This window comes from Lacerta agilis, chromosome 1 (genome assembly GCF_009819535.1).
Source record: "Lacerta agilis isolate rLacAgi1 chromosome 1, rLacAgi1.pri, whole genome shotgun sequence".
Classification (NCBI taxonomy): domain Eukaryota; kingdom Metazoa; phylum Chordata; class Lepidosauria; order Squamata; family Lacertidae; genus Lacerta; species Lacerta agilis.
The window spans coordinates 101,263,735-101,282,382 of NC_046312.1; the positions used below are offsets into that span (position 1 = coordinate 101,263,735).

The 18,648-nt window shown below is 42.1% G+C and overlaps 1 protein-coding gene across 4 annotated transcripts in view; it reads right to left on the reverse strand.

The window, feature by feature from the left end:
* CACNB4 (calcium voltage-gated channel auxiliary subunit beta 4) overlaps positions 1-18,648 on the reverse strand; it is a 128,861-nt gene that overhangs the window by 18,858 nt on the left and 91,355 nt on the right. For all 4 annotated transcript variants that reach the window (XR_004427641.1, XM_033165021.1, XM_033165029.1 and 1 more), the window contains 4 exons: positions 8,961-9,080; positions 6,607-6,729; positions 1,162-1,292; positions 45-121 (listed from right to left, as the gene is read on the reverse strand). Coding sequence is in view for 3 of the 4 variants with exons in the window: in XM_033165021.1 (XP_033020912.1) it covers positions 45-121; positions 1,162-1,292; positions 6,607-6,729; positions 8,961-9,080 (451 nt within the window). In the remaining variant the exon portion in view is untranslated. The remainder of the gene's footprint in view (positions 1-44; positions 122-1,161; positions 1,293-6,606; positions 6,730-8,960; positions 9,081-18,648) is intronic.

The window sequence follows — 18,648 nt, forward strand, 5'->3', positions numbered from 1 at the left end:
TTTAAAATTTAAGTGACCTCCTTTTAATAGATATTAACACTCACCAGTGGAAGTGGGTGTAGCTCGAAAAGTACCAGACACCATTTCTCCAAGGCTTGAAGAAGAATTCCCACTTGATTTCCTACATTGTGAAGAATTTCCATTTAATACTTTGAGCAATCAGAGGATGATATTCAACAGGGTTTAGATTTTATTAAAGAACACACAGACTTATCTGTCCATTCTTTCTCCCATAAGGGAAAAAGAGACACTGAATAAATACGCATAAGGATAGGCGAAGAAGGAGTTGATAAAATGAAGATTCCACATACATACAAACTATAATAAAATAACTACAAGGTAGAGAAATGCAATTATGCCCCCTTTAATCTCATTGTTTCCATACTCTCTGGTCAGTAAGCTACATTTGTGGAAAGGTCATCTTTCGATATTCTTCTGTCGCACACAATTCTCTACAAAGACTACCAAATCAGCCAATTTTCTTAGGCCCCAATTGCGTGGCAAAAGAATTGCGCTGACTTTGAGAATTTCCATCACTGCTCTGAAATTCTCTTTATGAATTCATCATGATTTGCATACACACATGTTATGCAGAGGTTAGACTACACCAGATCTTTCATGAGCATTCCTTCTGATTTGTTTGCGGGGTGATTATATGATAAGAAGAAGAGAAGAAGAGTTTGGATTTGATATCCTGCTTTATCACTACCCTAAGGAGTCTCAAAGTGGCTAACGTTCTCCTTTCCCTTCCTCCCCCACAACAAACACTCTGTGAGGTGAGTGAGGCTTCAGAGAAGTGTGACTAGCCCAAGGTCACCCAGCAGCTGCATGTGGAGGAGCAGAGACACGAACCCGGTTCCCCAGATTACAAGTCCACCACTCTTAACCACTGCACCACGCTGGCTCCCTCATGATAAGCCCTCATGATGATTTGCTTGAACGGTGTTTATACATCTTGCCTGGCATTTAAACTCTCGTTCACCCCCACATTTTCAGTGAATTTTCCTGCCACTTTCCAAACTGCAAAATGTCCATTCCTCACCTCCATGTGTGAGTAAACAAAGGCCACCCTGAGTAACTTACTGAAAAGGTGAAACCAGCTAATAACGCAAATGCTGCACTCAGATTTGTCTATGAGTAAAAGAAGTGTTTTTATCTTACCCTCCATGAAAACGCCCTCTCTTCTGCTCCTGCTGGATCCTGATGTTTTCCAGCCTAAGTGGGCTTGGAATGAAGCCAATCTCGCAGCCTTCTTTAACTAATCTTCCTATCCACCAGTCATTGTTATATTTCTGTAACAAACGAGCACTTGATTTGAATCTTCCCATTTAATTGTGAACACAGCTTATTTTGAGAGTTTCTTCCACTACCAGCATCCACTCACCATTCCGCAAAAGCACCTTGTGTACTCCTTACAGTAGCTACTATAGTCAGGAATGGGGAATCTGTGGCTGTCCAGATGCCCCACCATCCCTGCTGACCACTGCCCATGCTGACTGAGACTGATGAAAGGTAGAGCCCAATAACATATGGAGGCCACAGATTCCCAGTCTCTGTTCTAAATGGACTACCCAACAAGCATGATACGTATTAAGAAGAGAACAGGTAGCAAAATGTGGGCACTTTCTAAAAAAGACAGATAGGGAGAACGGCTTGAAATGTGACTCTATTTTTTTCTCTTCTTTGCTGCCAGTCCTACAACCCTAATCCAAAGATTCGGGGATACGTTAGCTTTCCCTATGCAGTGAGATTTTGACGTGAGGAAGACAGACAGACAGAAATTATTCACATCCATCTGGAGGCGGTACCATCCTATTATGACAGTAGCTAACTCAGGATGGTACTATTCACTCTTCCTGATCCCTTGAATAAACTCTTAAGAATGTAAGAAGAGCCCTGCTGGACCAGCATCCTGGTCTCACAATGGCCAACCACAGGGGAGACTTGAGTGCCCCACTTGTAATTCCCAGCACCTGGTATTCAGAAACATACTGCCTCTGACAGTGGAGACAGAACATAGCCATCATGACCAGTTAACATTGATAGTCTTATCCTCCATGAATTTTAATACAGGTTGACCAAGTGCAAATAAGGAAGTGTACATATATCTGTTAATTTTAGCAGTGACTCTGTTGTGGAATCAAACTCACAGCATTTTGGTACATGGATCATCTTTCCCCCAAGATTAAACTTAGGTGAAACCTTCTTATTTTCACAAGAGATTAAACCTCACCCTTGTATAAATAATAAAGCTACCTACCTGCCAGAAGAAATATCAACAACCTCAGATATACTGATGACACAGCCTTGATGGCATAAAATGAGGAGGAATTAAAGAACATTTTAATGAGGGTGAAAGAGGAGAGCGCAAAATATGGTCTGAAGCTCAACATCAAAAAAAACTAAGATCATGGCCACTGGTCCCATCACCTCCTGGCAAATAGAAGGGGAAGAAATGGAGGCAGTGAGAGATTTTACTTTCTTGGGCTCCATGATCACTGCAGATGGTGACAGCAATCACGAAATTAAAAGACGCCTGCTTCTTTGGAGGAAAGCAATGACAAACCTAGACAGCATCTTAAAAAGCAGAGACAACACCTTGCCGACAAAGGTCCGTATAGTTAAAGCTATGGTTTTCCCAGCAGTAATGTATGGAAGTGAGAGATGGACCATAAAGAAGAGTGATCGCCAAAGAATTGATGCTTTTGAATTATGGTGCTGGAAGAGACTCTTGAGAGTCCCATGGACAACAAAAAGATCAAACTTATCCATTCTTAAAGAAATCAGCCCTGAGTGCTCACTGGAAGGACAGATCCTGAAATTGAGGGTCCAGTACTTTGGCCACCTCATGAGAAGAGAAGACTCCCTTGAAAAGACCCTGATGTTGGGAAAGATGGAGGGCACAAGGAGAAGGGGACAACAGAGGACAAGATGGTTGGACAGTGTTCTCAAAGCGACTAGCATGAGTTTGGCCAAACTGCGGGAGGCAGTGGAGGATAGGGGTGCCTGGAGTGCTCTGGTCCATGGGGTCACAAAGAGTTGGACACGACTGAATGACTGAACAACAACAACAACAACCTGCCTTTTAAGAACAGTTTTTTTAAAGTACAGTAAATAGCACACAACAGGCATTTGAACAAATGCACAAACTCCTTGAAAACCAAAGTGGGCAGCTCACCTGAAGCATTAATGGGGAGACTGTTGGATCCAGGTGTGTGTGTATTGTTTGGGGGCAGGGACAGAAGAGCAGAGCTCATTGTGCCGGGGTGGGGGAATCACTTGCTGTGTAAAGGCTCCTGTACGAAGCATAAGCATACATCTGCTTTTCTTTGTTACCCATTTTCCATGCATAACTTCCAGTTTGCTGTCCAAGGCAAAGGGCAAGATGCCACCTCTTCCCGATCCATGTGCAAAAGCCAACCAGACTGGAAGTTGAATCTTACTTCAATGTTACTATAAACAGCCTCTGTTACACCTCAGGGCAGGAAGCTGCCTTAGGGCAAGGCAAGCTACATGGCACATACAGCTCTGTCTGCCAACCTTCCCTGCTACTCTCCAGCCCTCAGCACCGGCCACCTGAGGAGGCTGCCTCACTCTGCCTAATGGTAGGACTGGCCCTGACACTTTGCTTCCACATTCATCCCTTTAGCTGTGCTGCATGCAGATGTCAAGATATGCATCTGAGCTATGTATGTTTCAAGGGCGCACAATGTGCATGCTCAAAATACGTAAGCTTATAAACCCAAGAGGGATCAAATTATGCGTCTGCCCTAGCATTTTGATTCCTAATCCAGGCCTAGCCACCTCTATCCCTGCAACCTGGCCACATGTCCACCTGACACTATTATCCTCTCTTTCCACCCACTTTCTTGCAACAGGGAAAAAAAACGAATTCACGATCAGCAATGCAGAATGCAAATAATAAAACTGCAGTGGGACAGGTTTGGAAAGCATATGTTACTTGCCACTTACAGTATACTCACACAATGAAAGTATGTGTTGGGGGGCGGGAATATTGGAAAAGCAGTGATACAGGTAGCAAAGGAAGCGTGAAAGGAAATGTCAGCAAGGAGGAAGGACAGCAACCTAAGAGACGTTTGCGAGGCTCAGTGCTGTACATAGGCAAATTCTGGGACTGGATCGGAGCTGCAGTTAGCAGTACAATACACACATTCATCAGTTAATAGGGTGGGTGTTTATGAGGGTGTTTCATGACATCTGGGAAGTGGGCTACTAGATTACTAGTAAGCCTGTAAAAATGCTTATCCCGTGCCCAAAGTTGAGCTACAAAGATGCTTCGTGCTTAGCAAGGTTACTCCCATTACGAAGCACCTTCCATATGTTCTTCAAGGCATATCTGAATCTTCAGCGTAGGGGTAAGAAGTACATTTCCCTCCTGTTGGTTGCTGAGCCTGGAATGTTTATGCATTGCCAATAATTGTTGTCACTTAATCTGTTTTGAAAGTGCATAATGTATGGTCCAACGGGTGACAGATGAGACATCTTGAATACAGAGAGCCATCCATTCTTGCTGACATTTCAAGCTTGTTGCCAAAGTGACCTTGCCAGAGGCCGAAGCTAGACATGAAACACAGTTGAGTGCATATTTTCCCCTAAGACTTTCTTTTAAAAAAAAACAACACAAAAAAACCCAGAAGTAGCCACAGGATGCTGTGAGTTTAATCAATGGAAAAGGTGGGAAGGGGTTGTTCACTCAACCATTTTTCCATCTCCCCACTTCTGTCCCTGGTTTCTTTTCCACCTTGAGATATATGGGTGAATATTGCTCAAACACATAAAATAATTTCCAGCTCAATGTCATGTCCAGCTCTAACAGAACTTATATCCTATTAAAAACAATCATGCAGATAAAGTCTCTACTGTAGAGCACTGAGCTGAACACCTTTAAGATGAGACTAGTCATTTAATGAAGAGTTACAGCTGTCCTTAATGGTGTCATAGGCAGCATGGGGATGAGAGCATAATTGTGCAGGAAAGCTGTCCCAGACAGGTAACTTCACCCCTACTCACATCCCATTTCCAATAAGAAAAGGCACTTTCCCCATATAATTATAGCGGACTCGTAAACTGAAAATTCACACAAGGTTGAAATCCTAAGATAAGAAGAGCATTGCTGGATCAGACCAAAGGCCTATCTAATCCAGTCTTTGATTCTCACAGGGGCCAGCATGTGCCCACTGGAAGCCCGCAAGCATGATGGGAGCACAAGGGCACTCTCCCTACTCATGTCCTTCAGCAAGTGATATTCAGAAGCACACCACATTTCATAGGGAGAATTGGACACAACCATCACGATAAGCCTTATCATCCATAAATAACACTAAGCATGCTAACATGAAAGTTAACTCTATCAAAACAAGACACATTTCAAAGAGGACATAAGATGGGTATGTTGATGTGAAACATACCATTATCTGTCTTCCAGAAATCTAACTTGTGGAACAAAGTTTGTCCCCCTGCCAAGGTAGACTTTACCATCTCTATGCTCCCACCAAGTATTTCGTGCCCCCCCCCCGTGCCTTCATTGGATGATGCATGCATCGCACACAACCTCCTTCATTCCAAGAGTGGGGAGTTGAAAATAGGTAGTTAAGGCAGAGATTTGCTGTAGGAAATTCCACATAAACACACATAGGATCATGCTTTAAGTCTAGGAATGGGGAACTTATGCCCCTCCATACATTGTTGGGCTACAACTCTCATCCTCTTTTCCCACTGCCGTTGTTGGTTGAGTCTGATGGGAGTTGTTGGTGTGAAACAACTGGAGGGGCACAGGTTTGCTGCCCCGGATATAAGTGATATAAATTTGTACCTTGGAAAACAAGTACCGGTATATATAAAAGTTGGGAAATCGCTGGGAAGCTGTAGGAAGAGATTGAGTCAGAATTCCTATTAAAGAGTCTTGGGCTGTCCCCCAGTAGCAGGAGAGATGGGTCTTCTATGACACAAATATTCTAGCACTGTTATAACAAATGCTACACTATATGAGTGATAATTAAAATGGAAGCATATATATACGCGTGTGTCTGGGTGTTCGTGAAATACATTGGCTGAGCAGTATTGTGTATGGGGCATAGCGCAGCTGAGATTCAGCTTGCAGTTTGATAACTCACTTGCATGCAGATCGCAAGAAGCAGACAACCCACCACTTCAGAAGGAAATTCTCTGGTATCACTTAGACACCCAGAAGGACATGACACCAAAGCCCAATTCATTCATTAACCTTTGTTGCCCGATAGCTGCCCAAAAGTGAAAAAGTCCCACAGTACATTCCTTTAACTCCTATTTAAGGTTTGCTAACACACACCTTTGCTTTTAAACAAGCATGAATGAACATAAGTCTCCCTGGGTCTTGGTGTTGGTTCACTGGTCTAGAATTCAAGTTGTCCCAACAGGCCCCCTTGGTGCTGTTTAAAAATTTGATCAGGGTGAATTATCCTGGGTGTCACACTCTCTAATCAACCATATGCTCTGTGCGATGCTGGCTGCTTTTCAGCATCAGTTTTGTATCTTGCATGGCTCAAAGCTAACTGTTCAGGCTCAAGCTATTGGCAGATAAGAAGAGTAATTACATTGTGTAGTTACCTCTTTAATGTGTAGAAAATCCTTAGCATCAAAAGAGATGGCAGTGCTTGGTACAGGAACATCTTCGTCCAGTGCTCCACAGTAGCTCACATTAGTCTTAACGGCAAACGCTACAGGCTTTGACTAGGAAGAGAAACACAATTCTGTAAAACAGGGGCAGGAATGAGAAAGTGACCAGCCATGCAAAGCAGATGGAACAAGGGAAAGGGGACTCCCTGAGTACCAGGAGACTCGTGTTCTGTAAAGCAGAGGCAAAAGCTCAGATAACAAAGTTCCAAAGTGTTCTCCAACTAATGCTGGTTCGAGACATACACAGACGACCAAAAATCCTCACACTGATTCTGAATTTATAGTGTGAGTATTGTACCAAATGAGACCATGTTTTACCCAAACAACAAAAAAACTGAGGTTGCTTTCTGTTGCACAAGGTTACTTGCATTTCAACAAGAAACTGGCAAGCTAGCACATGGCTAGTTTAGTAGCTATTAGATAGTTTTGAAGGCTCCTTCCCTACTTTCAACTCTTCTTATAGGTAATCCAAAAATATCTGGCACCTGAATGGCCATATATTTTTCTTGGTCCAGAATTCAGTTGCTTTAATTGCATGTTATCCCATGGCATCCCAGACGGACCAAGGAACAGGAAACTGTCTGGAATGTACAATGAGTTAATTTGCCCCCACATAAACTGAAACTATTTTAGAATCTGGTGATTCCCCTCCTAGGTTTGCTGTATTTGCTTTCATCCTTAAACAAACTAGCTTTTAACTAGCTATTAAATCACTCAGAAATTAAGTTTTCCGTCTCTAGGGCTGCCAAGGCAACAGCATACTGGATCAGAATGATGCTCTTTTTAAGTTTAATTTCAAATACATATTGGGGGGGGGAGGCAAAGCCTATAGGTGCAAGAAGTATCTTTTGACAAACTGGTTTTCACATGCCTTAACATATTTTGGCATCTGTGATCCTCCTCAGGGGAAGAGCACAGATGTTTGAAATTTGAATCAGAAAAACAGCTTGTCAAAAACAAAAAGCTCTTCTTGCCTCCTCGCCTATTCTTCATTTTTATGCTATGCAGTGTAGCCCTCCATCTGGTTGCAGTTAATTTAAAATAGACAGACCCTATAGCTGCAAAACTGCAAGAAAACTACAAAAATATATTTCAGTAATTTGCACATTAATGTAGTTCCCCCTATATCTCCAGAGGTAAATACCAGGAATAGGGGGCTATTACCAGTTACATGTTCACAGTGGGCTGGTTAAAAAATAGCTATTGTGATAATGATCCTAAGCAAGCTTTGGGTTTGTGCATTTCCCACCCTGCATGACTGTGAAGAGAAGTTTGGAATCTTCCATGGCTGCTTTAGAGCCCCTCCAGAAGACCTGCTAATTGAGCATTCATCCTGATCTGCATGCACAAAGCTGAAGTGGAAGTTAAATTATACCCTGTCTTTATTCAGCACCCGTCCTAATTGGGTTGCAGCAAGGTTATACTACAATAAACATTCTACCTGCATTCACCCTGATTTGCTTGCAGGGGTGTTTACTCGTCTTTCCATTAAGTCATTCATTCACCCCACACTTTTTACTGCATCCAACCACCACTTTCCAAACCACAGCAAGTCAGCTTCTTTTTTTAAGCGAATTTGTTGTGCTATGGAGAAAGAGTCCTTTAATCCACTGCACAAACCAGGACCAACTTCAATTACTTTTAACTATGGTCTGTTGAATCATAGTTAAAATCAACTATAGTTTAGGATTGGGATGTAATGCTAAACTTTGGTCAATCTAAAACAGACATGGGAATTTCTGATCTCGTCACGGTTGTGCCAAATAAGGGGTGAAGGAGCAAATGAGTCAGAGGCTCACTGCGGCTTGCCCTTATAACATTAAACAATTAGCATTATGTGTTCACCCTGCCGTTGGCTCCTCCACCCAGCTGGCATCCAACAGGGGAGGAAACCTCTCAGGTGCCTGGGGCAAGATGAGCCTCCCATAGGGGCGGGGCAAGCAGCCCTTAGGGCCGGGGCACACTGTGGGGCCTCCGGAGTCTGCCTGCCTGCTCCCACTCAGCCGCCCTACAGCTGGGGGGGGGGGTAGCAGGTGGACCGTTTGGGCAGCACGGAGCCTGCGCACGCCCAAGCCACCGCATCTCTCCCAGGAGAGACACATGGCTCGGGCGCACTGCAGGCCCCACAATGAGTGCCGCCCGGCATTTTGTCACTCCCCTCACTGGTGACAACTGGCACAGCCTGCCCCCACCGCACCTCCCTTCCTTCGCCCCTGCTGGCATATCCTTTTTATGGGAGGGTTTGGGAAAGGGGGAAAAGAAGTTAAGGAAAGAAAGAGAAAGACCTTTGCTCTTTCAAGCTGAATGGCCGCCTGCTGTTCTCTTTCCTGACGGATTGCTTCCCTGTCCTCTTCGAGAGATACATCAGAATCTGATGGTCTGCTTGTGTACGAATCTGCTGATCCCTAAAAAGAAAAGGACACTATTAACAAAAATGATGGATGGAGTTCCGAAAGATGCCAAATATGCATGGGGGGGGGGGGAAATCACCCAAGGTCACAGATTTATTTTTAAACACATTTGAGCTTTATGTTTTATTTACTATTTTGACAAAAAAAAACTTTGCAGATTTTTATTGCAACAGAGTCTCTTTTTTACTGTTTTTTCTTTCTCTTTTCAGGCAACAAATTCAAACACAGAAAATATATGTTTAAGAAATGGTGGGTCTTTGTTTTTGTTTTTTGTTATTTTCATATAAGCATCATAAAGCAGGTAGCACTGCACACATCACAGCAACTTATTACAAGAGTGTTAGGTAGTTTAGAATGGAAATCACCCTTCTCTTGAAAATGTCAAATTTAATCAGAGCATAGTAGGGACCAATAAAATTCACTTCTCTGAGTAAATTGTATTATTTGTGTATTTGAATTTCACATGCAGTGTAATCCAGTGCATGTTAGCTCAGTGAAGCTTATATCCTGTGAAGTGTGTTTAAGCACTGCGGTCAAAGAATAAGGGGACTCAGAAACTTCCCTTTCTTCACTTGTGGCACCAAAATGTTTAGTCAAGTTGCAAACAATTTCACAACCCACACTAACCAAAAACAACAACAAAAACCCTCCACAATTTGTAACAGCAGGTCACACTAAACCATGGTTTACCCTAACAGGAAAGAACCTAGGCAACACCTTCAGCTTGCATGATCCTCCTTCCTCCTCTAACATAGCCACAAGGAGTTTTGAAGTTTTCACTTCTGGTTCAGATGTGAAAACCATCTACCAGAATTAGTGCATTTTAAGTGTGATGCAAATAGCATCACAAGAATCCTCACAACATTGCTTCCCATCAGTTCTTCAAAATGTAATTGCTGAAGCCCTAAAATATGGTGCTTCTTGAGCTTACTTGTAGAATGTCTTACATTTTTATGATGTTGCTAATGCTTTATTGCAAGTTTTTAAAAAATATTTATTGTATTTGAAGGGTGAGGTATAAATATTCATAATATTTGGACCCATAGCCACAATGGGTTCCTTTCACCTTGCTTAGTTTTTTTTACTTGCAATGTATACAGCAAATTCCTTACACATCTAGAATGGCAGCATTATTTCTACCTACCCATTTATAATTATATTACTATTACTATTAGTATTATTCCAGGTGCTGCTGTATATCAAGAGTTACAATCCTGTTACCCAGAAACCGCCAATTCCAAAGAGGCATTGCATTTTTACAGCAAATTTCAAATCGAACTTGACAGAAAAGAACGAAGTGGAAAAAACACATGCTAAAAAAAGAAGATAATGACTCAATAGAGTTCATTTTAAAGAAGTCCATTTAAAACCACTCTTCTCACTGCTGTGATAAGCAGTGTTATATGTTTATTCCACAGCGAAGTAATCAAAATCCTTTTTTAAAGCATGACGCTGACTAACTGGCATCCCTGAAGCTGTTCAAAAGGAGAATAATTTTTTTTAAAAAAAGAGTCAGCAGCAGCAAACAGAACGTCCCTCAGCCAAATCACCCTTCGAAGTCTATTCAAGCAGGGGGTGTAAAAAGAACCTCCAAGTAACTTTATGGGCGCCTCTAAGTAGGAATGCAGAAATCATGGTTTCTTATTTGCTTGTCCCTTGCACTGGCAGCCAGGATGGCATATGGCAGCAACTCCAGCACATGGCATGGCCAACACTACATCACCCCACATTTTAGTTCATATTTTCTTAACTGCCTTCTTACACAACTGATTGTTGTGATGGGTTAAGAATGGGACGCGTCAATGCCAGTTTTCAAAGCGAAACATTTTTAGCAGGGAGTGTGGAATAGCTGGCATTGAGTTCAGTATCTTATGCAGTCCCATGGACTCAGGTCTGCTAGGTTGCAGAAAGTCCTCTGCTAAGGATGATCCTATATATATATATATATATATATATATATATATATATATATATGATGCAAGTTCTTGAATCAGTCAGATTTAAAAGGTACATTAGGAGGTTGTAGCACAAACAGATTTAAATAATTACTCAGATGTTACATCAACGTTGGTTGGACGGCAAAACAACTTCAAAGAATCCATGATGAAACCACACACAAAATAAGTTTAGTTCTGTCACCTTTGCATAAGCTGGGATTTCAGTTTCTATATCCTACAACAGGTATTAATTAACTCAGCAATGCTAGGGTGCTTATTTTATCCTCAATTACAGCTGTTGTGAATGGCTACGGGGCTTTTTTTTGTATACGTTTAAGTTTTAGTGAAATTGACACAGACTTCTTTGTGTGTTTCACTTCTATCGGGTTTCACTGTTTTACTCCCCGCCACTACACCTATCTGCACATATAACAATTCATACATTTGATGAAGCTGACCCTAGTCCACGCAAGATTATGCCATAATTAATTTGATAGTCTTTACAGTGTCACAGGATCGTCATTTTTGCTGTTACAGATGAACATGACAATCCCTCTGAAAATTTGCAGAATTGTTAGCTCCCTCCATAGAACAAAAATAAAAAAATTAAAAAAGCAAATACCTACACCTATTTTTCTCTGGAACTCGCTGTCTGTGGGCAATGATCCTGTGACCCCCAAAAAACCTATTTTGTACATGCAATATGTTGCATTCATGTGTACTTTAAAGAGCACTAACAGTGCAATCATAACCATGAAACTTTATGCTTCAACACTCCATAATGTTTGAAAAAGGCTCACAACTTTAATAGCCCTGATTGTATGGACAAAGTTCACAACAGCACCGACGACTACAAATGCTAGTGTGGATACTCTCTGGGCCTACCCAGGCATCCTTTTTTAAAATTATTGCACATCCGTGATGGTTTGTGATCTTGATCGTATTGGCATGCTCACATGCACTCCCACTTTGAACGCTGTTTGTGCTGTAAAAGATTTTAGGGGTGGTCACACTGCTTCACTTTCTATCAGTGCATATCCCATAACATCCTGATGAAATCCAGTAACTTTTTACATTACATATGTTCTGGTTTATTTTTGTGCTACTTTTGCTGCACTATAGCCCATCTGGACAGCAATAATGTGGTAGCATTGGGGAAGCATCGCAGAACAAACTGCAGCAGAATAAATCCACCGCTAATGCCCTATTGTTGCAGAATACACCCGCAATGAAACACTGGTCTGGAGGAGCATCCATCCATATAGTGAGCCATCTTCGAACCTTGTGGTTCCACCCCTATGGAATGTAGCCACACGAAAGCAGCTTTCAGCAAGTGGAGCTGTAAGGTTTGAACTGGGCCTCAGACAAAGTAGGAGCACATAACACAATACACGTCTAGTGAGTATACACTGCATGTTGTCGTAAGGTAACATTTGATTGAACAAGATGTCACTGTGCATACCTTCAAAAGAAGCATATGGTTTTTTAAAAGCCGATTCCTTCTCTCTCTCTCTTTATTAAGTATATCATACTCACTGTCTGAAGAAGTAAGAATAATAAAAAAGCATCATGATGTAAAATAATTAGGCTTCCAAATACAGAATAGACGTTTATGTATACGTAGCAGAGCTCTGGAACTGTGAATATAGGGGCCGAATGGGTTCCAAAGATAACAGCTGATTAATTAATGTCCATAAAGCACTTTGAAGATGTAGAGGCCCATAAAAATGCCAGAGATTACTGCTACTATTTTACAGGCTACCTACACTCAACAGCAGCCAAAAGAAAAATTATGGCCTGCGGACAATAAATCAAAGGGCATAATAAACACATACTATATATATATTGTGCAGGAACAGTGGCTTTCTTCCTGGCTACCGCTACACTATTTATACAATACTGCATTAGGAGCATATTGGATGATTTCCCAAGTCAACCGTGGCCTCTGGATTCTACCCCCACCCTCCGCCCCATACCTAATGCAGAGATTCTAAGCCACCAGAGAAAGGAACAGAGCTTTGTGCCTAGTTATAGGTCAAGTAATTGTGTCTCTCCGGTTCAGCCTTTTACTTGGAGCAAGAGAACTTACTAGACAACAGAGCAGCATTATCTTGTTCTGTGTCCTTATTCTCGCAAAATTGCTAAAGGCACTTTGAATATTTCTTCTCTTTCCAGGAACAGGCAAGCCTCCCCAATCACAGTGTGTAATAAAGTCTGCAAGCTGCTGAAAGGTAAATCCGAGGCTTTAAAAATAATAATCAGCCCAAGTAGTGAAGGCAACTGCTTTCTGGGATAACTTGCCAGTATGAGGCTTGTAATAATAATAATAATAATAATAATAATAATAATAATAATACCACCTTTGAAAAGCCACAATACTCTGCCATGCCAACATTAACTCAAAGGTAGGATTTATGCATTAAGGTCCAGCAGCTCCCTTTGTGACACTTACTGCACAACATACTCTGCTTATCTAAAGCTTTGCCACCTGGCTCTCAGTAGCAAATTAATGCATATAATTATCGGGAGTCTTAAGCCTGATCAGATTCAAGATGCAAAAGAATAAAAATAAAAATCTGGGACGCTTCTGGAGGCGCCCATTTCTCCCAGTCCGTTGCCACTGCGAGTGTTCATTTTGTCAAACAGACATTTCACACCTCTTCCCATAATATCGCCAATTCTCCAAACAGACAATCTGGCTTTCTCTTGCTGTGTTTAATCTCACCATCTGCGGAGAACACGTTTGAAAGAGTGGCAACTTCTTAAACAAAACGTGCAGAAGAACACTGTGTCAATGACATGTAAGGACAAGGAAGTACCTCCATAAACTGGAGAAAAGAAAGATGTTTTTTCCTACATTCCCGATGGACTAAGAGAGGAATTCATCATTGTGCTGTAACACACATTTCAACTGTTCAAGCATTTCTGCTTTCCCATTGGAACCATCTCCCCTTGCCTCCCCCTGCACACTGTTCTGGGGGTTCATCCAATCCACTCCACAAAGAGCCAAGTTTCAGGGGGGCACGGGGGAAGGATGGGGAAAGCCCCATTACACTCGTGGAAGTCCCTGCACAGGTTTCTATTAATTGGACCAGCTAGTTGAATGATGGCTCATAGTTACATTTGTATACCTGAGACAGTATAGCAGCTCCATCCTTAATACCAGCTATATCCTGTGCTAATAATGCACTTGTAATTTGTTCGTTGGTTTTTCTCAGAATTTCTGCTTTCGGATTTCTTAACTCCTCTCCCCCCCCCAAAAGGAAACTTCGAAAAGTTAGAACACTTCACATCCCTTCCTAATAAGTTAACTAGAATAAAATCACACAACAAAATGTTTCACATTGCTGTGAAAAGGCATCGTCTTCTTTTTGCAAAAATCAGCTACTTGGTGTAGTCTCAAGAAGCACAGCATTTCTGAGATGCTGTGTCAGATACAGTACTAATCAAGAATACTGTGTCAGCTACATTACAGACCCCTGGGATGGGTGGAAATCAAATACTTCTTCCTCAATCAACCTGAAATGCAATAGTTTTGATTTCCACATTTTTGTGCAATCTTGCTTATTCTTCCAAATTTAACTGGTTGCAACTCCACGAAGTATGCATTTTAGGAAGACCCAAACTTCAGTCATCAAACTAAGCAACTCCCCCTCCCCCTATATGTTTGCAACTTGGCCTTCCCTTTTTCCAGAAATGTTAATCACGAATGACCACCTAAGCGGAATGACTTGCTGCCATCATTGTGAATTTTCAAACAGTGTTAGTGACAACCAAACAGCATCCCTTCCTCTCTTGCAATCTGGCTCAAAGGGCAAACACAAGAGCAATCAACTCATTCCAAATGCTTTCTGTGATGACAATTTAATTCCAAACTTGATGCAACTGCTGTCTCATTTACAAAATCTACCAAACAGTTTTTTGTCCAAATCTAGTTGTTAGGTAGATACAGAAAATTCTGATGCAAACCAAGATAGGGGTACGGAGTAGAGGTAGGAAGGAAGGGACAAAAGAAGGAAGGTTGGTTGGTTCAGTGCAAAAAAGAAAGCAAATATAGAAATGGTTGTTGTCATCTTCACCTATACATTCAAAACCATTTTGGGTGGACTGCTGCAGAGTAATAATCAGATATTAGAGCGGGCAAGCCTATTTCTGTGAACATAAAATTGTGCAACCTTTTGCAGAATCTCCTGTGGATTAAAATGCTTTCCATTGGGAAGGAAGCAACACTGTGGCAGCAAACGCCACTCCTAGCTTATACACATTAATTAAAACATCAGAACAGAGCCTTTTCATGCATGCAGCTATACACAATGGAGAACCCTCTCCATGCAGTTGAGAACACTGTGATGAAGCCTCTCTTCAGGGGTGCTAGCTCCTGGGGGCAGAGGCACTTCCCTTCCCCATAAGTTTTTAAGGAGGGGCCCGAGTCCCCTTGATATCCAGTGGTAACTTTGGCCCCTTCAAGCCGGTGCCAATGGCTTTCGTCATATGTTCTAATGAATGTGTGTAGATTGGAGGATTGGCACCAATGTGTTACCTCCTACCCTGTCCCTCAGCTGCAAGCTTTCCTTCTTCCCCAACTTTCAATGTCCAAAAAGGGTTTGTTAGCATTTGAACCCTGATAATAAGTCTGCTTTCTTGTAGGAGAGATGCTACAGATCCAAAAGTGGAGCCTTGTTGGCATCCGTCTGTCTCGAGAGACAGTGGAGTGTGCCTCCAGGGGTGAAGTCAAACCAATGTGTTAGCAGCACCAAAGTGACCTCCCCAGGGCAAAAGCCTGGGCAGTGTGTACTGAGGTTCTGGGTTGCCCAAACAAGGCCCCACTGTTGACCTTGCTGATGTGGTCCAAAGGAAAGTAGAGAAATATATCTGGCATCAGCTTGGCTGCAGGAGTTGCTGGAAGGAGACCTCTCTGATTCGGTTGTGGAACAAAAACAAACTTCAATGGATTTTGAGGCAGAGCTGGATGATATTATGAAGATTAACATTTCTATATGGACAACTAAAACGTTAGTTGACCCTGCATTGAGCTGGCCGAATAGCACTGCAATATCTGAAGGGGCAAGCGTACCTTACAACTACCTCTACTGGAGAGTCTGAAGCCATCTGAGTTGACTTTGGGGCATCAAGACTGCAATAAAAAAGCAAGATAGGGGAATTGTGTCCCAATAGTAATTCCATTGGTACAATACTGGGAATGTTTTCTTGCTTAAGTGTTTTCTTTCTCTGTTGACTTGCACCATGTTTTCAAATAATTTCTATGACATATCCTAGCTGGGGTCTTTCATTCCCACCAGAATTTCATGTGGAAACTTTATCTGGTGAGTTCAGCCTTACTGAGTTATTACCTGAATGAAGGTACATTGGGTTCCTGAAGTACTCCTCAAACAAAGAGTCCTCTCAGTGCACCAAGCCCTTGTTTATCTTAGTCTTTATATGTATTTCTCTTCTGAAACCAAAGTTTTCTTAGTGGATTTCCTATATGATCATCCACCTCTTAAATTAGAGATCTGCTTAGTGCTCACAGGCCGACCACTGGTTCTAGCCCCAGCAACAACAGGCCCAGTGCCAGCACAGATGTTTCAGTGGTTATTAGTCATAAAAGACACCAAAGAGTATCCAAAATCACTTTTCTTTGGTGAGTCTAAAAGTGGTTTCATAGACATTTCTAGACGAATCATGAAAAGAGCTGATGAGCCTACTAAAACAGCCAACATTCACATTAACACAAGAGTTTAAAAAGCTGATTTTTAGAATAGTACACAACTATAGAAAGAAATGTATCTATTATTAGCATTCAGTGTCAACTACCCAAGTGGATTTATTTCATAGGAACTTCCGATGGGTGGAAAATCATTGCTGGGGTGTGGGTGTGGGTGGAATCTTCCTATTGAAATGTGTTCATTAAAATCGGGCACTTAAATGCATTCATTTCATGCACATCTGGATAATTCCTCCAGCTGTCAGCAGACAAGATGAGAATGTTAAATTGCTATCAAGGAAAGGGGCTGAGGAAGGAAAGACTGTCTTTTAGGAATCCACGGGAATTCCATTAGCATGGCAGGCCCTGCCCTTCAACAGGGCAAAACCATCTGACTTGGGCAGCATTGTGTAGGAAGGAAGACCGATGTCTGAATAAGGCTTAAGAGTGTGGGGTCTGGCTGGGTGGTGAGTTATTTGGAATTAAAATGTGTTGGACTGACACTTATCATCTACAGCCATACAAGCTGTATTCACAGATGCTGACCAGCCTCGGATAGTCAGCCCAATATTTGCAGTTGCCGGGCTCCACAACTCTCCCCAGCAGTCATATATGACATGTGCAGAAGCTAGGCTGGGCAATGCTCAGGAAATGCCAGCTATCCCGCTCTTACCCTTCCCAACTCCCAGTCCTCTAGAAACACAGTCACTCCCTCACCTCATGCTGTGCTGAGACATACTTAGGTGCCTCTTGTCACCTCTGAGTGCCTGCCAGTCTAAGGGGAACAAACAGGCCTTCCATGGGACTCGGGGAGGAAAGAACCATTCTCTAGCCCCATGGTTTGGAGGCATTCAGCATTTCTCTTGGTACTTTCTGGTCCACAGCTTTTACATCACTGTTAAGAGGCCACCGAAGAAACATGAAGGTAATATTCAGCATTACCTTTTTATTCCAGTTATAGCCGTTTCTGCAGTTCCTTCGCTTCACGCTGGAAAATATCACCAAACACAGTCAAGCTGTGCTGTTCAAGTACATGCACACACTGCCATCCTTTTTATCTCTCAGTCTTTTCACCGTCACATGGTTACGATTACACAGACCATGTTACAGCCGTTTCAGATAACGGCATTCTCTTCTGGGCCAGCACTGCTTCAAAGTACTTATTCTTTCACCTTTGCTGTTTCAGCCATCTGGACTTTATTTCTATGAGCATGCAACATGAAAGAACTTCAAAAATAGCAACTTGGATAAGGCAGTACCTAAGATGACCTGTGGTAAATGTGCTGGAAAAATTTCCCCTCTCTATCCTTTCTCCTATAGGTACCAATGCAAGCTTTTATCAGAAATGATTCCTTCTATAATGCTACAATATCACCAAATAGTAAATACTCTTGACACTGGCGACGTCGCAACAGAGACGTGGCGCACAAATGGTAAGGTTTTATTTCACAGAGCAGTCGTGCCCCAAAAGGTCATTGAGATTCCTATCAATCAAACAGCACCATTGCTCAGCCAAGTAAGCTGACCAAACTGCTAGGATTCCTGTAACTTTCAGGAAATAGAATGTTCCACAAAGCTGCCTATTGCTCAGTCCCATGGAATGTTCTCTCCCACTTCTTATCTACAAGTGGGGTAATATCCTTTCCTTATCTTTCAGAGGTGCCCTAATGGTGGCAAATCAAGGTATACATAATATGTTTAATGTTCATAAAGTAGCTTTCAGTCTGTGAAATATTTTTTTTAAAAAAAATCTCATATCCTCACCACCACTCCACAAAAAACCCCTTCCACTTCCTTCTCAAAAATCCATAAGGGGCATAAAATGTTTCCAGACATTTTACATCCCTAGCGTCTTTAGAACATTAAAAAACACATCACAACAAGGACAACCCTTTGACCCTTCCAGGTAAGTGTGCATAGA